The sequence below is a fragment of the Columba livia genome, chromosome 2 (assembly GCF_036013475.1).
Source record: "Columba livia isolate bColLiv1 breed racing homer chromosome 2, bColLiv1.pat.W.v2, whole genome shotgun sequence".
Taxonomy (NCBI): Eukaryota; Metazoa; Chordata; class Aves; order Columbiformes; family Columbidae; genus Columba; species Columba livia.
In genome coordinates, this window is record NC_088603.1 from 16,312,662 (window position 1) to 16,340,267 (window position 27,606).

The 27,606-nt window shown below is 38.1% G+C and overlaps 1 protein-coding gene across 50 annotated transcripts in view; it reads left to right on the top strand.

Annotated features, from left to right (window-relative positions):
• ARHGAP12 (Rho GTPase activating protein 12) overlaps positions 1-27,606 on the top strand; it is a 79,912-nt gene that overhangs the window by 43,898 nt on the left and 8,408 nt on the right. For 14 of the 50 annotated variants that reach the window (XM_065050534.1, XM_065050552.1, XM_065050573.1 and 11 more), the window contains 10 exons: positions 40-120; positions 8,191-8,316; positions 11,838-11,912; positions 14,644-14,705; positions 16,277-16,358; positions 18,162-18,284; positions 23,195-23,299; positions 23,650-23,736; positions 25,848-25,965; positions 26,982-27,101. In XM_065050534.1, coding sequence (XP_064906606.1) covers positions 40-120; positions 8,191-8,316; positions 11,838-11,912; positions 14,644-14,705; positions 16,277-16,358; positions 18,162-18,284; positions 23,195-23,299; positions 23,650-23,736; positions 25,848-25,965; positions 26,982-27,101 — 979 coding nt within the window. The remainder of the gene's footprint in view (positions 1-39; positions 121-8,190; positions 8,317-11,837; positions 11,913-14,643; positions 14,706-16,276; positions 16,359-18,161; positions 18,285-23,194; positions 23,300-23,649; positions 23,737-25,847; positions 25,966-26,981; positions 27,102-27,606) is intronic. The other 36 variants (XM_065050547.1, XM_065050561.1, XM_065050563.1 and 33 more) reach the window with 9 other exon arrangements.

A 27,606-nucleotide genomic window follows, 5' to 3' on the forward strand; every position in this document is an offset into this window, starting at 1 on the left:
CTCTGATTACATTTGCTATCATTGCATTTCTTTCTGCAGTGGATAAAACATGCAGATGAACAAGGCAGACCGTATTACTACAGTGCCGATGGTTCCCGATCGGAATGGGAGTTACCGAGGGTGAGTGACCTAAAAAAGAATCTTCTACCATTTGAGGCTTTCCCCTCCTCTTCAATTAATGTTCTATGGGGCCTTTAATGGGAGTTATTCATAGCCAGAGGGCTTGCATATTACACTTGGTCATTTCTTGGATTTTTTGTGGAATTTCTGATTGTGGAGAGAAAAAAATATACTTAAGGATGTGAAAAATGGGTGTACATAACTATTCAGATGCCAGAGAAGATGGTGTAGCTTTGCTGAACTGAGCTTTCCATGCAAGGCTGCAGAATAATGTTTGTGGTTTTGCTGTGAAAACCTCTGCAGGAAAAAATAATTCTTTTAATTACAAAATGTTCCAGAGAAACTCTTGTCTATTTTTAGTGCCCTCCAAAATGCTTATACAGACAGGTGTCAAGACACAAAAGTTTCAGCAGAGTTTTGTGGTATCTTAGACAATGACAAAGTTTCACTGGAAGTGTTTTCTGGTATTTATTATTTTTTTAATTGAAACAGGAATTTGTAGGAAGGTGACAGAGCTCAGGTCACTTGGTTGTCTGAGGATGTTCCTAATACTTTTAATTTTCATTTTCACTTTGAAAAACCATAGGACATTTGTCATAATGATGCAGTTGTACGTGACTTTCCTGCTATTAAGATGTTTGTTCAATCCTAGATAGTAAGGTGACTGTAAAAAACAAAACCAAAAAGCCCAAAACAACCAACCAAAAAAACAACAAACAAACAAAAAAAAAACCCCCAACAACAACAGAGTTTCACACAGTAGTGTGTGTGCAAGTATAAGAAAGAGTATGTTTCTCAATTATTGTTTCATCAGCCCAAAAACTGGTGTCCTGAGTCACTTCCACTTAGAAAGGAGCAATCTTAATACATGGTGCTTTCATAATATTTGTGAAAAAATACTTGCACTGAAATTTAAGTGAAGTTATATAGCAAACACGTTCGTTATGTTGGTGAAGGAGTTTGTACCTGAGTCACCGAAGAGCTGAGTTAGCTCTGTGAATTCTCCTTGTTGGTCTGATGGGTTAGATGACTTACGTTTTGTAACATATGTAAACGTGACAAGATAATCTCTGACAATTGGTTTTAAGAGCTAATTAGCTGTTGATTATCTACTAAGTTAATTAGTCTGAAAAACATCTATACCGGGTTTTACAAGAAGCAATTTTTCGTTCAGTATGTATAATTGAAGTTAATTTGGGGGAATAATGTCTTGAGTACTTCATTCTGTGACTTCTGCAACGCAGAAAGTTCTGACAGTGAAGAAGTTGCTTTCTACTAAAATAGAATTGGTTTGGATTTGAAATAAATAGCAAATTAAGTTGGCTTTACCACAACTACAATGGCTCAAAGATAATCCAGAACTGTTACCTGAGGTGTATTAGTATAAAGGGGTGGATGGGGTCTAGAATTTGTGTGTTAGTGCATGATGTTCTAGTGGTTCTATACTAGCACCTGAGCTCTGTTGTATTAGTAGCCACCTATGGAATGCAACAGGCCCTGTTGTGGAGTTTGTGATCTGATATGCTTTAGTTCCTGTTTATATGAAAATCATCACATACTACTGTTACAAATTTTTCCTTGAAAATTACTTCTGTTGAGCCATTTGGGCAGAATGTACACTTTCATTCCTTCTTGAAACCAGTACATCTCGGGTGGCAGCAAATGCACTGTTAACAGAAGTATAAAAGCAATTGACTCTTGGATTCATGATTCAAGAGTCTGTGTATTTCCAGAAATCCTTAGCTTTTAACTTTGAATACTGTGGAATAGATTAAATATTTCAGCACAAGATTTAGCTAGTTTATGTGACTACATCTGAAGAACATACAGCAGAGATGTTACACTTGGGAATAGTTGAAGTGTGATTGAAGATTATTATCTTGAATCTTACTGAAGCTGGTTCCAAAAGTGCTTAGGGACAAATGAATAGGAAAGACAATGTAGACCACAGAATTGCTTTGAAGAATAATAGTCTATGTTGAAAGCTCTCATGAGTGGTGAGAGAAAACCATAGAAAGACTTAAGCATTTTAACTCTTGCTCAAATGAAAATTGTTACCAAGAAAAACACTCTTGGTCATTTTTTTCCCAGTGTATTTAGCTCAAATATTACCTTCCAAAATTTGTTGTGAAGTAAAGTGATAGAATAGCATGGCCATGTAGTGCTGTTAAACCACAGAAAGAAGAGCATCCTTTTGTTAGATGGTTCTTAATAATCTGGACTTCATTAGAACTAAAAGTTGTCCCAAGGTTTCTGGAAATAGCACATTAGCTGAGCAAATACTATAATATAAAAATCTTCACTGTTATAACTAACTAACATGCTTAGAAATAACGCTTCTAGGATTCTTGTATGTGTGTTAAATTGTGAGGGTATATGTTGGGGAGGGGAGGCAGTTACAAAACAAATTACTTCAGACAGTCTCATAGAAAGCCCTCCAGTTATGTATTTTTAAATAACATCTAGGAATAGCTGAATGCCTCTGGCTAAAAATGACGTCTCAGAGTAGCTTTGACAACTGCTGAGAAGTGTGTTTAAGGCTCCTGATGAGTGTGACCCAGCTTTTTGCAGTGAAAGAGAAGAACATACCGAATTATTCTTTACAATGGATAGTCTTTAACCATAATTTGTACCACATCTTGTGAAAGACTGAGTTTTCTCCTATGTCTGTGCATTCTGCTGCATCCATTTGTTTGCTCTTGCCAATTATTAAAAAACAAACAAAAACAAAACTGCAGATGAAAGTTAATTCCTGTGTAGATCACTATGATAAAATAAGTTTATTTCCTGTGTAATGAATGAGTAATATCTAAATTGTCTTGAGAAAGGCTGCAGCCCTGTTCCAGAAATAGTTTTCTAATACGAGTTTTATACTTTAAGCAAATGAGAAATCTGTATTAAGGGGGGAGGAAAACAGTTAAACTGATCTCAGAAATGAGAACTCTCTAATTCTGAAGTTGAAAAAAGGTAATCTGTCAAAATGACAAAAACAAAAAAGTGTGGCTAACCATGTAATAGCTGTTGAATAAGTAGCTCGAAGGAGAGGTAGAGAGGACAATCTAATGAAAATTAGAGATTAATGGTTTCTTGTATTTTCAAAATGCATTCCTAGGCTGTTATGTGGCATAACAACATGATACATGGCCATCCTTGGACCAAGCTCTCTGATCCAAGAATAGACTTTGAAAGAAAATCCATAAACTCTAAGCGTCTGGAGTGAAGTCACAGTTTGGTGTTATTATTTGCAGACTGTGATATTGCCATTACAGTCTGTTCCGGAAGCTCCTGCACCGTTACCTCCCCTCGCTGTGTCCACAGAGGAGTCGGCAGGTGGAGCAGCAGCAGTTTGGGCAGTGTTAGGAGCCCAGCGGTATCTTAATTCACTCGTGTGCTGTGTGAGCTTGGGCCTCAACTCTGAAACTCAGGTGGATGATTTTCCTGCTGGAGACCCGAATGCTGTCAAACAGCACATGCTATCTGAAAAAACACAGTGAAACGTGATGCAGGTAGCATCAGGCAGATATCCTGGAGATATAAACGTGTTAATAGGGCCTGGTTGTCTTATGGTAAATTTGTCTTGTTCTGAGCTGTGTGCCTTGATTTGAGGTAACACACTGTGTGTGCTGGCATTTCTATGTCAACGCACTAAACAGTATCATTAGCAACAGCGAGTTATCTTCACATTCTTGTCATAAAATTGGGGATTGCTTGGCGAAAGCTGAGGCTGTCTCAGCTGATGTGGGGATCTAGACAGTTTTTAAGGACAAAAGTGCAAGTGATATGACAAACCAGAGATGAGTATGGGAAGGCAGTCAGGTTATTTTTTTTTTCTCTTTAATGTGGATGTTCGTACTCAAGACGCCTGGTCTGGTCTTCCTTATTTATCCTGATGTTTGGTAGTTCCCGCCCTTCTCCCAGATAAGATGGGGGAAAAGTGAGATAGAGCTGCTTGATGTCCTGTGGCAGAGAATGAGGAATCTTCTTTCCCTAGATAAATAGAGGGAATGAAGTCCTTACAAGGACAAAAATGATTATTTTTTTTTTTCTTTATGTAGGTTTAAGAAAAATATGTGATCGACTTATTCTAAAAGAAAAGTAGAAGCTATAAGTTTTATGTCCATTGGAACACCATGAAAGTTTATTCAAAGCCAGTGACAGTAGTGGCACTCAAGAGTGGGTTTGTTCTAAGGCAATATTTAAATTAAAAAAAAAATCTTCAATTTCAAGCAGTCTACTGGGACAAGTGGAATTAAGATGGTAGGATATATAAGGTGCTAGAGGATAGGATATCAGAATATTTTTAAGTGCTGCTGTTTTGATCTCTGATTACAAGAAGGTAGAGTAAAATGCTTCGCTTTGGGTCTTTACTAACTTACATTGTCTGTTGCTTCCCACTGTTTTCTCTCTTCAACCACACAGTTCCTTTCATCTGACTGAGGATGTTGTTAACGCAAACCAAGACGAATCTTTCTTCTGTTTCTTAAAGCTGACAGATCTGTGTCATCTCTATAAGAATGGGGACAACTGCTACAAATAACTCCTGAGATGTTACATTTATTTCAGGCACAATTAGGCTAGGATGGAGCCTTGAGCCATGCCACATCTCAGGTTAAAATTAAATATAAATCACTCGGCCAGTTGAGAGGGTTAGAAAATTTTGTACCGAGGTAAAGAAAGCTTTGAAGTAGCTGGTGAAGGCATTGAACAGATTCAGCAATGAAAATAACCCCGTGTGACCTAAATTTACACCCCTGGTAAATTTACCCTATGCCAAGAACAGTTCTAACCAGAAGTCTGTGTTACCTTGTGCCTGCAGTCAGAGTGTGACCAACTTGCTCATGTCTTCTCTTCCTGGTAGGAGATGTTCCCAATGAACTGGGGAACAAACTGAGGTGATGTGCTGGGTAGTTAATGCCATAACACAGATATGAGTTTGTGGAGGATTTTTCAAGGAGCAGTACTGTGTATATTTGGAGTTGTGTGGTACGTTATCAAAAGCTTTAGAATTAAGAAAATAACATTGCACCCTTAAGAAGATGCTGTTAAGGCATATGGTATAGCAGAGATTGTCCTATCTGGCAATGCATAGCCTTGAATAAGTTTTAGTGCAGTATATGGCCCTTGCCTGATCTCTGTTTTTGAGGTTACACCAAGGCTTAGGCAGGGAAAGCTTGTTTAGAGTTGCATAAAAATAAAATTTTGCATGATGGAAGGAGAGCCCAACCTAGTTGCTCATTGTTGCTGATAGAACAGTGGGAAATATCATTGTAAACGCCTGTAGGAGAGGCAGCAGCTCGGCAGGTCGGAGTCCTACAGAGTGTCAATAAGTGAACCTGACCTGAAACTGTTCTGCAAGGCTTTCTGAGCTGAGGAGCTGGGGTGGGGGCAGGCCCAGGAGCAGCAGGGGTGGCGAGGCCCGGCCTGGCCTACTGCTCTCTGTCCAGTGGGCTCTGCCTGACCTAGTTCAGTTGGATAATGCAGACTCTGAAACAGTGTCTGCGTCTCAGTGTGATTCTCTTTGGAGATCACAGATCAGCCCCTTTATTTTCAAGGTGAAGGCTTTTACTGAGCCCGGAAGTACACAGACACTTTCTTCCCCCCTCCCTTTGTAGTGTGTTCCACTACTTGTAAGGAATAAAACAAACAAAAACCACAAACACCTGAGCACAAAATGTTTACTTGACACCTCTATTGTGAGAAAATGGGGCAAAAATGTCAAATGTTCCCTTTAAAGAATTGTCAGCTTACTAACACAGTTTGTATCACCAATGCAAATTATGTAACCTGCTAAGACGTGTGTAGCTCAGTGTTCCTGAGTTGTTAGCAGTGCTTTGTTAATAAACTCCATATGCTGTTGCTTTGCTTTCTCATTAAACTTGTTCTTTAAAGTAGAGTTTTTTATTACTTTATAAGTCCTTTCTTCTTCAAGACAGGGTTGTCTGTTAGACAAGTTAACTCCTGATGGCTTGTGATGGTATCAAAGCCACCTTTTAAATATAGATCACCTGTAACCAGGCTTGTGCCCATATCTTAATCCTTTAACATGGACTTAAATTCAAGATAAATTACTTTGACTGTTTAAACTTGTATTTCTTGAGTTACTCAAATGGAAAGTGCATGGAGCATTTTAATAAATAATATTCACCAGTGTCACTGAAGTGTAAATCTTTTTCTGAAATAAATGATTCTGTTTCATAGCAAGAACTATGCTTGAATTCAATATGTTCTTCTCTTCCGCTGCAAAAAGCTGGGTCATGCCTTAAGAGACTTTTCAGCAGTTGTCAAAACTCCTCCTAGACGTCATTTTTAGGTTTTTAGTTGTAATACGATGGGCAATTTTGCTGCACGTTGCTTACCTTGTTCCCACAGTATGAGTTGTAGGAGCATCTGCAGAGTGGGTATTTCCGTAACAAGCAAGTGAACTAGTATTAGATGCCTTGCAGCACGAATGATGGTTCAGCTTTTGATTTAACAAGGGCACAAACTGAGCGTTGCTTTAACCCCTCAACATTGTAAGGAAGTCGTTGTCAAGTGAGTGTAAATGAACCTGATACAGTGCAAACTCAGAAGTGAATTCTGCGAGGACAACCAATACATTTCTGTCTGCACATGAACAACCAAACTTTATTCTCGAAACTCCATTCAACTGGGAATATTTTCTTACTATTGTGTGTATTGAAATAATTTAAGGAAACACTAAAGTTATTTACATTTTAAGCATCTATTGACTTATTGGAGCATTGACTCTGCTCATAGTAAAATACACAGCTAACACAAGCATAGTGTCTGCAGTGGCAGTAGTAATGCTAGCTCTTTATTTGGACAATAAATATAAATGTGTTGTGGAATTTATCTTAAATTTGGCATTTATGTTATTTAGGCTAACCCTTGCGATGCTTCATTGGTGTGTATAGGTATAGATTTTCCTGTCCTTCAAGACCTGGGGCTCTGAGCTTGCAGTAGGAATTGGTAGCAAAACTGCAGAATTCAGTGTACGTGCAAAGATTATTGCTTCAGCCTTTTCAGATAAAAGGGGCACTTGATTTTGTTACTTCTTACCCAGTAGACTCTAATCCTTTACATGACTCCTCAAGTGCTGCCTTATGGTTCTTTTTATGTACAGATTTTAGTCTTCTGATGCTGAATAGAATGAATGAGATTTTTAGTTACTTTAAAAAGACCCAACATACATTAATGTTGTCTTTTCTTGTTTGTATTTTCAGTATTAAACTTTGTTTGAAGGTTTTTTAATAATTCTTTATAATGCTACCTCAGTGTTGATTGTGATGATTAAAAATGGCAATGCTACTGATGATAAGTGTGCTGCAATGCTGAGATATAATGAAATGCTGTGTCCTTCTCATGACCTTCACATTTTCTCAACCTGTATATTTTCGTATGCTACTGAATTAGTAGAAAACCTATTTTATGATAAAACCATTCTCTCCTCTGACAAGTCTTAAAATTATTTACTGTTAAATATTTATTTTCTGTGCTTATGGACTTTTCACATGAACAAATCCTTTTGTAAGTAATTTTATGTGCCTATTCTGAAAGAGCAAGTCCTCAGCCTTGTGTTTCCTCTCCAAGGCATCCCAGACCCTTGGGTCAAAGGGGATCATATCCAGGCAATCACAACTCTCGATCTAAATCCCTCACTGCAGGATAATCAGGCTTTTCTTTCCTTACACAAGAGCTGAACAGGTGTTACAGTTCTGTCAGAGCAATAGGAAGAGTGGATGTTTAAATATTGTATTTATTGTAATTCCATGGTGGTTTTCAATATTGTGGTTGATCGCAAAACTGGCAGTGAGCTGTTGCACAAGAAATCAAACATCTCTCTGCCAATGGAGAGTATTATGCCAACAGGCCAGTCCTACTTAGTGCCTTGGAGAGGACTATGGCAGCAAGGACTGTGCTGAAGGTTAAATGTAAAATAAAACCAAGGCTATAGGTGTGGGGGACTTCAGCAATCTGAAAGCTTGCACTGTTAAGATGTATGAATGCTATGTCCAGGTCTTGTTTACATGAATTAGATTCTACTTATAGTTTGATTTTTCTCTTCTTTAGTATAATGCTTCACCACAGCAGCAGAGAGATATAATAAAGAGTAGGAGTCTGGACAGGAGGATACAAGAACCAATAGTTTTAACAAAATGGAGGCACAGCACGATTGTGTTGGACACCAACGATAAGGTAGGAGCAGGTTAAACAGCATGCTGGAATACCAACTGTTTCTGATGTGTGAAGTATTTAATCTAACAGAAATGAGTATGCATGAATTTCTGAAATCTCATTTTTCTGTTGTGTCACTGTGTATAACATTCAGTGAAACCAAGGACTTTTTGGTAACCTTATTACTGTTACTTTGTGAGTAGTAGCTCTTTTCTTGTTGTCCCTGAAGTATTTTAACTAATGTTAGTTCAGGTTTTGGCATGTACAATCATTTTAATTATAATTGGGAATCTTCCAATACAGTTCAGGCTATGGAGTATCATTAGGCTTTGAATTCAAGAATTATGGATGTGGGTGAGATTCTCATGTAAGGTATAGTGGTATTTCACACCTGAATGTTTTTATTGTAGGCAACACCAAAGAAGAACACACTTGAAAGATGAATAAGTGAAATATTCATAGCACTGAAATAAAAATTGCACTTGCTAAAACAAAAACTATGCCTTAAAGATGTAAATAGTAATATTTACCCTTTTAATGACTATTCCGTTAATCTCCACTGTAATATTTCAAGGAAAGAGGAAAAGCTGTGTGTGGTTAGAGCAGGGCTGTAATATTGTTGTGGAAGGGCAGAGGACAGAGCTGGCAGTGCTGAAACGCTTGGCTTTGACTCTGGCCAGAGCTGAGCTGGGTGTTGGGTCAGAAAAGGGCTACCGGTCAGTAACAACAACAGCTGTTTTCTGCCCATTCTTAGGGCTTGTTCTTGATAGTCTGTTTTGGGCTGTACAAAGAAGCTGTCTAGGCCAGCAAGGAGACAGAGCCTCTCTCTCCCTTGCTGCCCCTCTGCCTGTCCCTCTCTGGTTTGACTTTTTTGTCCCAGATGCTTCACGTTGTTCTGCCCGTGGGTGAGCTGAGTGGGGAGGAACTGGAATGGGTGTGGGAGACTGGTGACTTGCTGGTTTTTGTAACTTTGCAGCTGCCCATCCCAAGATTAATGGAAACGGAAATACTTCGTAATGCTGAAATCTTAGCGCAGACTACTCAGAATGAGATACCAGGAAATGGCATTGTAAACTCCCTTTTTCTAAAAGTACAGGGAGAAATGAATGTATATTTTGAAGTACAGAGCAAAGCCTATTTGTGGGCCTGTGTAATCTCAGATGCCAAATACAAACTTATGTGGACAAAACACAGTAGTTGTGATGAAAATGGATCTGCTACCCAGAATGTTATTTGCTCGACCTGTTGTATTTGGTACATTTTAATGGCTTTCCTTGTTGAAATCGCGTACAGGAGAGTGGGCTGTCATGAGTTGACTTAGTTCCTCAGAACAGGATTTATTGGATTTGATCTTAAGCTTTTGAGCTGTCAGTTTAGAATACATCATCCGTGGTGCTGAGGAGGCGATGGACCGTGCCTGGCTGGAGATGGTGCACGTGTGCGCGTTAGATCAGCTCGCGCGATCCCGGGCTCCTGCCACTGCTCCTCCAGCCGTCCCTCTGTACCCTGTGTGTCTCGCGTCACTGTACGAGGGACACTTGGACAGAGCCCTGAGAAACCAGAGCTGAGGAGACACTTCCAGGCTCATGTGCAGTTGGTGCTTCGCAGGTGTGAACGATTCTGTTGGGAGACAGCTTGGAGTTTTAGCCTCGCTTTTAAAGGAAGACTTTTCTTTCTGTGTTTAGGGGTAAGAATTACTTCTGTTTTGGAACAACCTTTACGTAGTGTTGCACTGAATGAAGAAGCTCTTGAAAAACATTGAATAAGTGGAGTTGTTTTCTTCAAGATCTATTGTCTTCAAGACTGTAAACCTAGTGAAGCAAACATGAAAGTGTACAAATGCCTAGTGTAATAACCAAAAGAAACTGTATATATGAGCCACATTTGAAAGGCTAAGCCAGTAGCTTAAAGTTCCTTTCACAGCTTCAAACTATGCAGGCAGCATGCATTTTTTAATGGCAAAGACACTATATAGTTCATATAAAGGACAATATTAATGCTTTGAGGAAATTAAAAAATGTGTTGTGGAGCAATAAACTAGTGTTTTGTGGAAGGACAAAGTTTTTTAGTGCATTGATACACCTGTTTTATTACCACTGGCAGGCACACTGTTATATACTCTGTTTTAAATTAGTATGTGGAAAGGGAATAGTTCCTGACCACAAATACTGGGTTTCTTTTTCCAAAGTTGTGTAGTGTATGAAAGCTGTCTCAAATTCAGAATGAAATAGAAAGAAAAACAACTGGCATTTGGCTGGATAGCACATCAGTCCCAAGTTTGCTTTTTAACTGATTCTTAGGGAAGCTATTTTCTTTTTATTTTCCTTATTTGTTTTTCCTGGAAAAAACAACGCAACTCAATTCTATGAAAATAGACCAGTCAAAAGAGTGCTTGAAATGTGTCAGAGTGGAAGTGGGGTTGCTATGGCTGACGAGAATTTGATTATATCTAATGTACTTGTTGAGTGTTTCTTGGCTGTGGCACATACCTGTATACAGCCAATCAGCTAAAAAAAATTTGTAAGGAGAGGAAAAAATACGTTCCTGAGAGGAACAACTTTGATTTCATTAATTTGAACATATCCTCCCCCACCTCTACAGACATCTGAAAATATGGAACATGTAGGCTGTTCTTAGGGTTGCTAATCTTCTGTTATTATACCGCTAAGTAACTAGTGGGCCATTTCTGTAGGTAAATTTACAAGTGAATTTTAGCACACGGGTGTGCAGAGTGTTAGGTAATGTTAGAAAAGCCAACTGAATTTGGGAGAGCTATCAAGGGAATTAATACAAAGGAGGAGGAGAAACGCAGTACACAGCAATGGAGAACAAGTGATGTATTTCTTCTGTTTGAAGTTCTTTACCAGATTTTCAAGTGGTGTATTTGTGCAGAGCAATCATTACCTCAGAGGAAATGCACATGCCTTTTTTGTTCCAGATGGGCAATTTTTCTAGTTTTCAGAGATGTAATGCTTTCTATTAATCTATAGTTGATGTCTAGTTTAAAATAAAAGCCTGAATTTCTGGAAGTTTTCAGTGCTTGATTATAAAGACATTAATGTTCATGACTTATCTAAATTAATCGAGCTGGTATCTGCTTTTCTACATGTATAACAATTTATTGTACTAATCTTCTATTTACTAACTACACAGAGATATAATCTGTTCTTTAAAATCGTGGTATTTATTATATGGTGTCCTGTAATAACTTAGTATTATAGATGTGCTTCATAATTTGATAGCAATGTCATTAAAAGAATCTGCCTCTTAACACAAAAGCTTTGCTAATACAGTATGTATTAACATTTTTTCAAAAGAACATGTGCTAATTAACTCAGTTTGAGTGTTGTCTGTAAATCTGGTAACAACACTGTTTAGTAAGCAGGTTTATAATACAACTATCTGAGAATATAATGAATGTTCAAAAAGAGTACGTTCTTTGTGTGAATCTGTATAAAGAGCAGAAGTATCTCTGGAGTTGAAAAAAATTAAAGGAATTGTAAGCAAGATAATAACTTACGTTGCCTGATTGTATTTTACAGGAATCATCAACTGCTTCTAAGGCCAGTTTTCCTGAAAATGAGTCCTCTCCTTCTTCACCAAAGCATCAAGCCACAGTCAGTATGCAAACTGTTTAAATAGATAAGTAGGTGTTGTAGAAACTGGGCTATTCATGATTAGAGAATTGAGGCTAAGCCTGCTTGTTATTGAGAAAAATAATGGGATAAAAGTATTTGAAGGCTTTACATTTTAAAAGGAATGCATTGCCTCCAACTGTGCTTTAAAAAAAAAAATGTAGATGTCTTTGGTTTAAATATAGCTTGGCGATAGGAGATTTAGTTAAAAATTCACTGTAGAATAAAACTATTTCAAATTATGTAGAACTCAGTTCACTTCCTCCAACAGTCAAGGCTTCTCACATAGCAACCTGGAAGGTAAAGGCAGAAACAAACGCCACCTCTTCACAGAATCTGTCAGTAATAGTTTGTAGTATCTGATATCTTCATTTTTCACTTGTGTTTCAGTCTCCTTGAAAAGAGCTAGAGGACCTGGCCTAAATGGACTACGTCTTTTTGATTTAGTAGAATAACTGCTGGGAGGAAAACTTAAGCTTGTTAAACTCCTTATGGATGTTTAACAGATTTTTTTTCTTCAGTTTTTATTTTAAACAGTGGGAAGTAATTCAAGAAATGAAGTGTTCTAATTTTGCAGCTGTGCTACAGTAGCATTGAAATATGTGCCTTGATCAATTTTAGCAGCCCTTTAATAGGTAGCTCAGGGTATGAAAGGTGCAACTTCTCCTGTTCTATTCTTACTCTGCACACAGAAGAATGGTTCTCTGGCTTATTCATGCTGATCCATTCTTAGAACTCTCCAAACAGTTTTCCACAGTAAAATAAACATTGTTTATTAAGCAAGCATAGTTGATAGCCTTGCACAGGAGCAAGTACTGCTGCATGTATTCCAATTTATTTAAATATGGCTCAGACCTTGAATTATTAAAATTGTAGAAGAATGCACTGCTGCTTCAGATAATAGAAAAAAAAAATCTGTATTTTCTTTAGCTATCCCCTGGGATATCAGTATTACAAAGAAAGCTGATGAATTTTACTGTGTTTTGATCCTTAACTTGCTTTCTACTTCCTTTTCCCTGATTACAGTCATTTTCCCGTTAGTACCCCCTAGTGTTGCTGCTGAGTAGGGCATTATGATACTTTTTCTGAATAATTCTTCTCTGGAGCATTCGCAGCGGTTCCACCGTGAATAATTCGTTAAAGCCCTAATTTATTTGAGAAAGTGGGGCTGGGTTGCTCAGCCACAGTGACAGAGGGTGACAGGCCTGACAGGCCGCTCTGCTGACCAAGGCCAAGGGCCTGTTGGAAGGTGCGATGCGTTGGACTCTTAGTGGTGGTCGGCATGGATCACACACACAGGGATCTACACAACAGGCTTGTTTTTGTGGAGGACAGAATTGCCTCTTCTATTGAAAATATCAGTTTGGGAAAATAACGTACACATCACAGAATTAGGCAAAAATTCCAGCCTAGTGGAGATTTTTAGATTGAGTTAAGAGTAGCAGTTACCATTGGACAGAAATAACATCTGAAACACCAGCTAAAAGCTATTGTCCTTGAAAACATGTCTTTTTTTTTTTTTTTTTTTGTATTTGATTTGCTGTGCTTTAAACATGTAGCTAAATTTTTTAAGGTTCATGAAAAACACATCTATGTCTTTAAGAGTGTTGTTACAGTATTCCATAAAAAAACCCAACGCTTTGATATTGTGTTCTGCAGTTATGGTCCACTTAAATTTGAAATTTAGAGGAGAAAGCTGAAGAGAATATATCTTCTGTTTTCATTGAATCTGGAATTGAGGACATTTTTGTTATGATAAGTCTAATTTGGATCCTTTCCCTAGTTGATTGTTTCAACTAATAGCTTAGTTCTTAAATTAGGAGCTGTTACAAGCTGTTACTGAAAAGGAATTGATCAAAAAAAAGAATTTAACATTCATTTAGCAGTATTCACTGGTAGGGCAAGGCTGGGCTACAGGAGAAAATGACAGAATTTGTTACCTTGAGTGTCACAAATGGTGTAAATTGATGGTTTTCTTTTTTATCCTACAATATTTTTTCAAAGATTGCTTCATATTTTATTATTTTTGCATAGAAACTACAAATATCCACTCCATATATTTGCAACTTGCAAATACCCTTCTTGTTCAGTGATGTTCTTTTTCTGACATTCACTGACTGATCTCCAAATTTGCACGGGGCATACCAATAGAAATGATTTTCATCAACAAGCCATAATTAAGTAGTTTAAAATTCTAATATTTTGCTTGGAGATATGAAAAAATAGGACATCAAAGAAATGTTTCACTCATCTGTGTTTGAAATGAATATATTTTTTATGCATTTCAACCATGTTTTATTTAAAATATATAATTATGTTAAAACTTGGAATAATTTTGTCAGAGAATTTAGGCTGTATGTTTGTCAGTCATCTCCTTTTTAAATAAAGGACACAAACACACATGTGCAATTATACCAGCCATTATAAATTACGTTTAAAATTTCCAATGTCTAGTACCACAAATAATTTTGTTTGGCTTATCCAAAAAAGGAGGAAATCTTTTTTACCCTCTGAATGGTAATGAGTACTCTCCCAAAGGAATTCTGGTTTTGCTGATCTCTGCATATTTAAATATACATAAAACAAGTTTCTTGAAGTTATAACATTGGCTAAGATGGCCCATTGCCAGAAATTGATTATTGGGGGGATTGAATTCCATGGGAATAGAAGCAGATATTCTTTTATGTTACTTGTGGCTTACTCTGTCTTACAGGGTCAAGAGAAGTATGGGTTACTGAATGTGACAAAAATTACAGAAAATGGGAAGAAAGTTCGGTAAGTCTTGGACTTCTAGAAGTACCTGTGCATAAGGGTTTGTGTAAGGTATCTGACTTTTATTATACATTAGGACAGCATACTGGGGTTTACAATTCATTACTTTTTGTCTAAATTTGCCATAGAGGTTTTCCTGTAGGACACAGCATTTCCTTATCCCAAAGTGTGTGTTTCTCCCAGTGAGCTAGAGACGATGGACTTGGGAGAGCCAGAGGTTCATGGATGCCAGGGTTCCACATGGGGCAGTGATTTTGTGAAGGTGCACTGATGAGACACAGCTTTTTTTTTTTCTTTCCATTTATTTATCTATTTAAGAGAAAATCTATATAGGTTATACCTGTCTTGTTCCTGGGACAGAATTGGTGTAAGAGGGGCTTTCAGACTTTGACTTCAGCTCCTTTAATTTCTAAGGAGTGTTCATGTCTTGTGCTCCCCAGTTCTTCCTTCCCTGTACTTGGGAAGGGTTTGAAGCAGAATGTGTCACCCAGCTTTGCTCTCCCTGTAGGTGATGAATGACCTAATTTCTAACTTCCTTTCTCTGCCTTACAGGCAGACATTTACATTATAAAGCATAAAGTATAATCAAATAATGCCATCTAACGAACATTTCTGGTGTTTTGCAAAGAGTGTTAAATGCAATGTTAAATACTGCATAAGTGTGGCCCATTCTCAGATTTAATTTAGGTTTACTTTTTTTACTTGTTTTTATTTTAATTTAATCTTTAGGTCTAGAACTGTGGTGTATCTAGTTCAATGTTTCCTAGACTTAAGATACATGGAACGTGATTTTCCTGGTGCTTAAGTAGCTCAGCACCCAGCTGATCTTCCAGTGCCACCCTGGCCCAGGTTCCTCAGAGCTTGGTGGGACAGGGTGGACAGTGCCTCATGGAAGTTGCGGCTGGTACAGTACACTGCCACCACTTATGTCTAGTGGAATCGTTGATTTGGGCTGCTGCACAGAAAGATGGATCATGGCCATCCCATCACTTTGAGAGCTGCTGAATAATAGTTCATGTGTGGGCAATGGGAATAGATTGTCAGGGCTTGTTAAGACTTTTACTTTTTTAACCTCAGGAGGACAGGTACTCAGAGATAAAAGCAAATAGCTGGAACAACTAGTTTGTTCTTTTTCTGCATTTTTTAGATGCGTAGCAAATATTGTCAGTGTAAATGAGCTTATTACATAAACACGGCACACTTGGCACCCCAGTTATATGTGATCAATCAGTTTCAGAATTATGCAGTACTTTGGCATTATCTACTAAGTACACAGTAGGCTGAGTGTTCCATATTAGCTCCTTTGGAATTATAATCGTATGGTGTTTCTCTTGGTAAACTGCTCCCACTACTAATTAGCTTTGTTTGATTTAGACTTTGATGGTCAGTCTGGGACTGTTAACATATGTTCTCTTCTACAAATATGATGGCAATTAAGACTTACTGATGGCACTAATGACCATATGTATGGTTAAGTATATTAACATGCAGGTCAGCTGGACAGCAATGATTGACAGTTTAAATATCTACTTTCAAAGTCAGTTTATCTTATGTATGTTTACAAATATTTACAGAAAGAATTGGATGTCATCGTGGGCAGTGTTACAAGGTTCATCACTGCTGTTCACTAAAACCCAAGGAAGTGGAACTGGCTGGGTAAGCTCAGGAACAACCCCCACCCTCATTTAAGTGTTAATCGCATAAAGCACAATAAATTAAAGCCCTCTTATTTGTAGGCCTGCACAATTAAGAAAAAATAAGTGTGTGTAGGCTAGCAGGAAAATAGTTTAGTGTAACAGTTATGATGTAGAATGAGAATAAAACAAGTTGTACTTTCTTATATTTCAGAAACATTTTTATATTTGATGAGTAAGAAACTGATAAAGAGGTATTCACATGCCCTGTGAGCTTGATGTTTTTGCTCTAAGGCCAAATATTTTTGTGTTCCTTACTATTGTGTTTGTCTAAACAGTTTGTTTTACTGTTCTTTGAGATTTTTTCACAAACTCCAGATAATTTTGAATGTGATAGTCTGACACTTGGCTTATGACGTTGGACTATTTGAATAATGTATTATGGTTGTCATATCATTCAGTCTTTGGCTTGCTGGATTCCATATTTTGTTTTATATCTGCATCGTGCATGACAAGTATTTGTGTCCGTTTTGATGCCTGATGAAGACCTACATAGAAACATCACACTGAAGATGATGATAATTCAATTTTTGTGTCATCTCTAGTTTTATAGTACTGTAATTAAATTTGCTATATTTATCCTGCTACATTTCTACATTAATAAGTGTAGAGATTTTTCTAATCTACGACTTACTTACCTACTTCTGGAGGTCTGACATTAAACTGTGTGGATCTCCTATAATAACTAAAGAGAGGTCAGATTCAGTATTTGTTATTCCAGTGTATTGTCATGTGAATTTCATCAAAATTGCATCTATAAGCTGTCTTGCTGTGCTTTGCTGATCTTTCTCCTTGGCTCACTTTCTCCTGCTGTGCTTCTTTTTGGGTAGTGAATTCATATTGACAATTCTTTTCTAAAGCATTGAGTTCATTTCAGAGCTATAAACATCATTTTTTTGCCCTTCTGTTGCTGTAGAAAGGTTGGAAAAAAATGAGCGACGATGGATAAATAACAACATTTGGGGTAGAAAAGAATGGAAAGAGTAAACATGGTCAGGCAAAAAGAAAAGAGAAGGGAAGGAAAAAGAATAAAGGCATAAAATAAGGTAAATTACATTGTCAGGTAGGAAGTGGACTGGGTGACCTGAGGAGGTCCACCCACACCTGGTGTGGGGAGGGCAAGAGAACATGATGCGTCTCAGGTACAAAGCACAGAAGACGACACAGAAACATATATATGTCTGAAAGTTACTGACACTCCCACCTGTAAACATTGGTACAATCAGTAAATAAAATTACAGTTATTCATTAGTGAGAAAAATATTGCCAATAAGAGAATTTTTGGGGAAAAAAAGCATAAATTATTTTCATAATTTAAGTGGAGCAAAAGTGCCACAATATTTCAGTTTGTGCACTGTCAAGTATTGGAGTAGGATCAGCAAAACAATCAACAGTATGAACATAATAAAGTGAAGCTGGAAATTTTAAGGGAGAGTCTCTTTCAAGGACTTTGTGTTGTATACCTGCATACTTGCAGGTGGATTTTAAATATGTAATAAATATTTAGCACACACTTTTTTTTTTTCTCTCTGATTTTTTTGGGGGGTGTTAAAAATTCCACCTCACCCCTCAAACTTTGATCTGTGTCAGTGTTTTAATAAGGTGAAGTCAAGTCTAACAGTTTGACATATGATAAGAATTATGTTCCTTCTTCAGTTTACGAGAAGAATATTTGTGTAGCATTCATCTAGTGATTGATATAACCACATCTTTTTTTGTGCGTTGTTTTGTGACTTCATCACTTTTCTTCCTTTTTCTCATCAAGTCATTTTGCCAAGGGGGCTCAATTCCTGAGCTCTTGCTCTCGCTGCTTTCTTCTTGGAAAAATGCTCTCAGTCGCCGACCTGCTGTCACCTATGTAAACTCTGACCAAGTTTCAGCTGTCACTGTATGTTTCTTGTTGCATGCCTCTTGTCACTGTAAGGCTATTTGCCACTAATCTTGAAAGTAAATTTGAATTTTTCCAAGGTTTAAGTTTTGTCACTTCATATAACATCTTTTGTGTCCTGTTTGCTGTTTTCTGAAAGTCATCCGAGGTGCAAATTAACACAAGTGTGGTGCAGTAATCCCGTAATTCTTCTGATGGAACAAAAATAGAAAGATACCTGTTCCATCAGTGGCAGAGTTATAATCCCAAATTTGCCTACTATTTTGAACCACTGGTCTCTTGACTAATAAACAGCATGGTATGGTCAGTTTTTAACAGATATCTTATGTCTAATTATTTCTAACACAACTAATTTAGGATGTTTGTAAGATGCCTATGATGCCTTTTGATACAATAATGTACATCATTGTTGGTTAATTGTAGCTATAATTGGAATACTCAAAAATGTAAGTGTTGTGCTTAAAAAGCTGAAAGGAAAAGAGCTCAAGAATGTTCTGGCTATATGTCATGTATAGAAAGCTGATAGAAATTTGTAAGACTTTCTCTGTATAATTTAAACATCTGTAGTCAGTCATGTTTTGAAGTGTAGATGCGAGGCATAGAAGTGTGGTTTATCAGAAACTGATAAAATGTTGGTAGCTAATATGATAGCTTGTTGCTCAAGGTGGATGAAGAGGAGTTCAGACCATGATGCCAGTGTTAGAAGAAACAAAACACTTGACTGGTTGTATTTGGGTTTCGATATCAGTTTGTCAACACTTATCAGAATCAAACTAAAATTTTCTTGGAAAAAAATAATATGCTGAAGACGCAGAAAGCAACATTTCAGTAGTTTGGCTTCTTGAGGATTTTAAAGTGTTGGTGATATATAAAACTATTTTGGTATCTTGGCTTGTATTTCCTAGAGAGTGAAGTGAGAGATATATCTTTGGAGTTTAGTTAAGATTCCCGAGACTTCTAGAAGGACTATTTTGATGACTACTACCTTAGTGTTGTTTTGTGGTGGTTGCTTGGGGTTTTTTTGGTGGTTTTTATGTTTTGTTTTGTTGGGTTTTGTTTGTTTGGTTTTGTTTTTCTGTAATGAGGGAGTAACTGTAGGCTTATTCAGTTAACCTCGTGCTAAAAATGATGGAACTGCCTCTTCTTTGTGTGTCAAATTCACTGCTATGTATGTGGAAGGCCGGAACAGATCATTTGTACATTGGTATACTTTAAAATGCTACTTTCTGTAAGGAAATTTCTGCGTTTTTTTATTATGTGTTTTCGCAGAAATTTAAGTTTTCAACTGTTGGAAGAAGGTGTCTCTCAATTTTTGGTGTGAATGAGTTGTAATAGTTATTGCCAAGTTTTAGCAATGGGGCTTCATAAAACACAGCAAACAGTAACTGCTTAGCAGGATTCATCTGTCAGCCTCTGTAATAGGTGCATGTCCTCAGTGTCAGGTACGGTGGCAGTTAAACAAAAGTGGGTAAACTTCCCAGACATCAAGGAAATAAATGCTTTTCAAGGTTCATCTGGGCAAATTATCATTTACTGTATCACACCGCTATAGGCGAGAATGTTATATGTACATAACTGCAGTTCATCAGTGTTGCACAGCTGATTATACAAGAGCTGTAGTTTATTGTTATGAAAACTATTTGGAATGCAAATACTCCTATCAGAGTCTGGTTTCAGAAAAACTTCCATCATTTTGCTATGATAATAAAGAATATATTTCTCTTTTTTGTTGAAGCTGCAAGTTCTGAAGCTTTCTTGCCAGCCACAAAGGAGCATCTGTCTCCTCACATCTGTTTCTGCAGTCTGTCCGTGAGCCAGAAGGATTTGGAATTCAAATGTTCTACCAAACTTTAATTAGTATTATGAGACTGCAGATGTCATTTGTATGTCCAAAGTCATCCCAAAATAAGATCCAGTTTTGTTTCCAGAGAATGCTGGAATATATCACAATACAGACTGCATGGCTTGTCCTGTGGAGGCTTCCAGGACTTGGAGAAAACTCCTGAAAAGATTAGAAAAGGCTTTTCATTGATGGATGCAAGCACACATCTTCAAGGCAGTCCTTGAACTACACAGCATCTACTATGTCTAGAGCAAAAAAACAACAACAACAACCCACCCCATTCTTTCCAAAGAGTAAAACTTATCCCTGCCATATAACTAGCACAAGCACATCCCACAGCTATTGCTTTCTTTCTAGAAAAAACTATCTGAAGTGACTCTAGGACAGCTTCCTACCCGGGACAGCTGGCAGCACCGTGGACAGACCTCCCTGAACTCCCTTTTCTCACACTGCTGCCCTCTTCAAACCTCCCAGGCAGCTCAAAAGAGAAATGCAGTAAGAATAAGGTGTCTGCGCAGTAAGGGCCAAATTTATCCCAGCTAGTGCTGACTTGGTAGCACACTCTAGTGAGAAAGCAGACTTTCTGTCTAGGGGGCAGCAGCCGCTAAAGGGAGGGGCTTTCTTTTCACTGCTCCCAACAAAACGAGCTTGCTTCGGGGGGTTTGGCTCCTTTAGCTATCATACGTGTGCACAGCACCTGAGCAGCCCTGGGCAGGACTTGCTGCTGGAACCTCGCAGGGAGGGAAGTGGCTGCTGGCATCTTGTTTTCATACACTCAGAAGGAGAAAAGAACCATGTCAGGAAAGCTCATAGAGAGCCTGCACGCTAAACTCAAAATTTCCTTGCATGAAGAAATCAAGTTTGTGATGAGTCTATAACACTGGTGTATCAGAGAAGCTTTGTAGAGTGGCTGGGTTGTTTGCATGGGTTTCCCCATCCTTGGATCGCATGGAGTGGTTTGGGCACTGCTTGTAGGAAGGAGCAGCACAGACTTTTTCCTCCCCACCCTGAGAAATGTAGTTTCCAGTTTTTGGTTTGTTCTGTGCTTCTCTGAAGGAATTCAGGCCAAAAAGATGGGTAGAGTGCGAAGGTGTTTGAGGCAGTCCTGCCATCTGCCAGGTGGGCAGTTCAGCAAGCTGATGTGTTGGAGGACTCTCCTTTTGGTCAAAACAGCAATGACTGTTACATCTTTTTGTTATTTGTTGGTGTCACCTGTAGCAAGTCACCTCCTGTGCTTCTCCACGTCCTCTGGTTGGTGTTTTTAAGGAGTCCCCCATGATCCTGCAGAGGACTTAGGCACTAGTCTCCTGCTCCCTCCAGTGCCAAACTCTATAACTTGATTTTTCTTTCCCCACCCCTAAACACACAGCAGGGTTGTTCTGGGCTGTCAGAAGTGTATGGCTGGGCACTTTGGTTGTATGTGAAGCAATTATGTGAATGTTTTGTACATGGGCAGTTGCTGCACGGTCACCCGCTAGTGCAGGAGCCAGAGTGGGCCAGAGATCATTGCTGCTGTGTAGGCCCTGTGGCTGAGCTGGGCCTCTCTCAAAAGCTATCCTATAATTAATAGGAAATGTTCTTGGATGTGTTATCTGAGAATTAAGTTAGCGGAAGGTGAAGGTTGCTTGCCCCCCCCCCCCCCCCCCCCCCTTTTTTTTTTTGTCAAGCACTAGCTGGCATTTAGCAATTAGAAATATTCCCTAATTCTGGTATTTCATGGGTAAAATAAACAAGATACTACTTTCCATTCAATGCTTAATTGCCCTTAGGACTCAAAGTGGGGAGATTTTCTAGTGGTAAACAGCCTTTCTAAAACACAATTAGCATTAATTAACATCCATGCTGGGAATTTAATCAGAAGCAGCAGATTAATTCTGTTTTCTGAACGATTTTTTTCTCACCTTGGATACGGCTGTTGTTGCACGGGCTGGAAACCTCGTGTTCGCAGCAAGGAGCTTGTCCCAGGGCTTACGTCCCCCAGAGCTGTCACACGAACAGCATTTGAATCAAAGAGTTTTTAAAGAAATAGAAAAGAACCTTTCTGATGGATCAGAAGCTACAAGCTTCCCTACAAGTACAGCATTAAATTGCTGTGTTACAACCAAGAGACTTCCAGCTTTTCATGTTTTACTCACAATTAGAGCTTTTTGTGTGCAGGGGTCACTGAGGGATGATATTTCAAAGTTATCTGGTATAGATTCAAACGTAGTAAAAGTACGTTATTTTAAAAATGTGGGTTACCTAGTATAAATATAAAAGTAGTGAGTAGAAGTATCTCGCTGATGTTTTCCTCCAAACTGTTTGAAGGGTTACTTGTGGGTTAAATGTTTTTTATCACTTTGGTTATTTGCTGTTTGTTTAGTAGCTAGACAGTGAAATGGAGTTGTGTGTACTTGGTAGGATATGCTTCACTATTGTAACAAAAGTACTACAGAAATATATAAAGAAACATGAAAAGCACTGTTGAAAATATATCTGTATATACACACACACACACACACACACACACACACACAAAAAATAGAGGCATTAGGAAAAGGTAAAATCTTCCAGTGTTCTTTCAGTGCAGGAGGGATGTGGTTCCTGTCTAGCAAAGCCACTATTTCTGGTTTGATTTTTGTTTTTTTATACAACCATGGATTAAGCAACAGAATGAGGGGTTTTTTCAGTTACTTGTTAGCCAGTTTTCTTTGAATCTTGGGACTATCTTGACTAAAATTGAGCTACAATTAAATGCTGTACAGACTTCTACCATTTGTGATAGGAAGAAAAGGTCTGCTGGAATCTGGTTGGCATTTTAAATGTTGGAATTTTAAGGGCCTTAAGCTGAGCAGCTTTTAATAGGCCTGCTTGAAACACGTTTTGTGTATGGTTTTTGTTTGATTTTTGTTTTCCTGGTATCATGCCTGTTGATCTGTGTCAAAGTATCACGTTTAGGTTAAGTTGTATAGATGGGAAATAACTTAGAGGACTATATTATGTTATACTTAGAGGACTTCAAGGCTGTGTACCTGTTAGGAGTTTTTGTTTGTTTTAAAGTTTGTCATCATTGTTCTTTTTTTTCCAGAAGTTTGGTGTCAATCAGTCTAAGCCGGAATTTACAGTGGATCTCAAAGGGGCATCGATTGAATGGGCCTCAAAGGACAAATCCAGCAAGAAGAATGTTATTGAGGTGAGTTATTTTGTTTTAATGCAGAATTATATGTACTTTAATTAATGAGCTAAGAAATTTTCTCTAAACTTACAACCAAAAACATTGAGCTTTCTACATTTCTTCTCTCTCAAATGTAAATGTATCTTAGTATCGGCAAGAAATGTCAACTTTTAATATATCTGTATGGGTTATGCTTTTAAATTTTAAGCAGACTGGTATTTACTGTTTTCACTGGTAAGTGTTCTTGAGGGGATATGTATTATGTAAAAGTTATGCCAAAGAGAAGTTTATTTTGATTTAGGTAATTTCACTTTTGAATTCTACTGTGTTTATCAATTCTGATGATACCTGTTTTTATTTCCGTAAAGCTAAAAACCCGCCAAGGAACTGAGCTCTTAATTCAGTCTGATAACGACACCTTTATAAATGAATGGTATACAGTTCTTAACAATCAGGTATGTGTTTGAATTGTGAAGGCTCTATTTTCAAGGTAATATTATTTAGTAAAATAATTGATATAATGACTCCTAGTGCTTCACATACATCTTTATTTCCTGATTCTCTTGAGCGTGGGCAGGAGGCTGAGGATGTGGCAGTTCCTGGTGGTGACAAGCGAAATGTAATTAATAGTGCAAAGGAACAAGGATGGTCCACTGGATGAAGGACAAGGAGTTATTAGATTAGTCTTGTTCCATAGTACAAACTAGATTCCAGATGATTTTTTTTTTCAAAGCAGTTAATGGTTTTCAAATTTTTCAATCCTGAAACACTTTTGAGGCCTCATGAAGAGAGCACTGTCTAAATGATCTCAGTGGCAGAGGGATCCTTAGTGGGGATGTTAATTAGACAGTTGAATATATTGATCTTTGATATATGAAAAAGTGACCTGAAGCTTTTGGAAAGCAACAGAACAAGTGTGTTCCAAGCTCACATCTTCCCTTCAAGTGAAAGTGCACCTTAGTTGATGAAGTTGTGCTTCCAGTTGTGCTTCCATTTTGTGCTCTGGAGCACACAACTTTGCCTTGGTTTTAAAGTGTCCTTCCTTGTAACAAAAGACACTGTACAGCCAGATTTTTGTAACTGCTTAGAAGTCAGGTTCACTCTAGTAGTAGTGAAGTAAGACCTGCACAGTTTTGGAAGGGCCTATGTTGTTCTGAGACCAGGGGCAGTTTCTTTTCTTGTTTTCTGGTGTGTCTGCAGTCACGTGTGTAGCACAGGTGGGCAATTTTAAAACAGGCTCTGGCATCTGCTTCTGCACTACAGTGTGATCTACATTTGCCTGTCACTGTGTTTAATGAGAATAAGCTGAGAGAGCAATAACACAGGTTAGAAATTTTAGGCGCTGGTATATTTAGTTTTTCAGAGTGAATTCGGTGTATGCTTTTAACAACGGTGCAGTTTTACAACTAGTGGTTCTGTTTTCTGTTAAGAAAATTTCAATTACAGATATCTGAAATGCGATAAATGCTTTAGCAATATTTTTTAGACTATCAATCAGGTGCTTCTGCAGCAGACCATGAAATAGCTGATGTTTGTCTACTGGATTTGGAAAGAAAAAACAAACAAACAAACAAAACAAAACACCACTGTTGAGAGTTTAGATTGTGGGGTGACAATAAAACCCTGGCAGATGTATTGTTAACCTCCTCTCCCCCCCCTTTCCCCCTTTTGCCCCTCCCTCTTCCCCCCTTCCCACTAAGGACAGGCCATCAGGAGGGAAAGAAGGACAGAGAGAAGAGAGTTGGAAAAATTAGCAATGTTTTACTAATGCTACTAATAAGAATAGAGAAAATAATACAAAATATACAAAACCAATCTTGAAAGTCTCAGCAACTGCAGAGCCGGCAAAACAAAGTCCTGGACTGGACTCTGCAGCCAATCGGAGCTGGATTCAGTCTCTCACTAGGCCTCAGTTCGCAGGGACGACTAGCAAGGTCCTCTCCTAATGTCGGCCATAAGCAGAAGGGAAAAGGGGAAGGGACGAGATCCTCGTGATCTCCTACTTTTATATGAAGTATTCACGTGAATGGAGTGTTATACACAGTTGGTCAGTTTCTTGGTCTCTTTCTTCTCGTCGCCCCTCTCGCGAGATGTCCATACTTGCTTATCAACAAGTTTGCATTCCATTGCTAGGTTTACCAAAACATGTGTCTGGTTCTTCAGAAAAACGCAGTTAATATGAAGGCTTTAGCTGACAGGCAAATTCACTGAAAGAGATACTTGTTTTTAACAAAACCATGACAACCACAAATTCATTATTTATTGTTTGATGTAATGAAGTGTTATGATGAAGGGCTGGTTGTACTTCGAGTGTCCAGCAAAACTTTCTAATTGGATCTTACGATGAAGTAGTGTTTCTCAACGTTATTCGCTGTGCCAGTGAGAATGGTGTCATCTCTGAAGATATTTTTAAGCATGTAGAGTTCAGGAAAGAAGCAACTGAATATCATTGTAGGGAAAAAAATGTATATTGTAGAACTGTGTAAAGGAAATGTGGGTGTTGTGTGTGTTAATGCTATATTCTATGAATTGGCAAACTGATCAGTGTATATCTTCTTAAATCTAGCCGGTAGTAGAGTCTGATGAAGCGTTGGAAGATGAGGTACCGGATTCCCCTGGGGTGGAAAAACAAGACAAGGAAAAAGACAAAGAGAAAGAGAATAAAGACTCTAAGAAGCTTCGTTGTGAGTTGAACATTTTCCATTTATTGCTTTTAGCAATGCCAGTTTTTATTTTCTGCCTCTTCAGTATTATGTGTGGATAGAGAAGAATTTAAAAGGACAGCTAGAAATGAAACTACTCAAGTTTGGAAACAGGTTTTGATGTAGTTCATTCTGCGTCTTGGGGCCACTTAGTACATTTTCTACCGTGTTTTATAAATCATCTTTAAAAAAAGTACCAGATGTCTTTAGCTTCTGCTGAATGGCACATGAAAAATAGGAGAAAATGGGCAGTGGTGAAATGAATTATTTTAAGGGTGTTGTCAAATGCGTAGAAGAAATTAGACATTTGTGTTCTCTGACTTTTATAAATTATTTTGAATAAGAATTATTTTGTCCTTTTACATGTTTACTATGTTTTACTTGATTTTTGTCTGTGGTTCAGCATCCGTAAATATTCGCACCATTAACTTAAACTGCAATTTCACTAAGTTGCTGATGGTGTTATATTGGCTCATCTGGAGGAACTGAACATTTTTAATTAAACATTCACAATTTCGGAGCTAAGTTTCTTTTAGCTCCAGAAATTTCTTTCTCTGCACAGAAATACATGAATCAGGCAGACTATTTTCTGTCTTCTGGGCCTGTTGTGTAATTTGCAAGAAAGTATTTATTTCTTTCAAAATAGTTGACTTGATGAAGGACAGGACCAGTTTTGGAACATAGCTTTATTTTTAAAATTCCGCATCAAGCCCATATGTAAGCTGCTATTTATTTAGTTTCACAGGCAACAGTTGGTTTTACAGGGTGGGTTTTTTTTTGTGGCAGGATTGTCTCTTGGTGGTTTGAAAAATAGATGCTATTTACAAGGAGCTCCAAAAATTTAAGGGAAAAAATGTGGATGCATTGCAAATTTGAATAGGTTTTTTATGTGGTGGGGCTTTTTTAGTTTAATTATTTTCTTTTAATGTTGGTTCCTTGGCAGATCTATGTAGTGTTCATCCTGTGGATATTCATATTAAATGCATCTCTCTTTGCAGCAGTGAAAGCACCTAGCAATATAGATTCCACAGAACAGAAAAAGACCAAAACAAAGCTCAAGAAGTTTCTTACACGGCGCCCTACGTTACAAGCTGTCCGTGAAAAAGGCTACATTAAGGGTAAATGAACCTTTGTAACAAAGGAGATAATTTGAAAAGCTGAATTTAGTAGTTCATGTGTAAGATGGGGTTAAAAAGGTTTAGTTTTAGAGTAAAACACACGTATATAGCTGGTTTAACAGAAGTCTTGAATGTGGTGGTGGATTGTCATTCTGAGCGCTGGCAGCAGGCACTGACCTGCGCGGGGGTGTCCTCTCCTTCAGCTCGGTACTGCCAAAACTGCAGTGGAAACTGAGGGTCTGGGAGCCTGTTTGGATTTGAAGTGGCTCGTAGTCCATGTGCTCTGCCCTTCTGAGCTGGGGATGTCAGATGGGTGATCGTGGTTTGGGCAAACAAGGGAAAGAAAAGTCCTCTGGGTACCGAGCTGAATGCGAGTGCTCATCTCTTTCACGAGGGTGCTTTAGTCTTAGTGGAACCAGACAATCATGTGCCATCTCATAAGAAATGAAAGATTTAGGCAAACCAGCATGAGGCTAAAGGAATCTGAATTTAAACATCTGTTTTG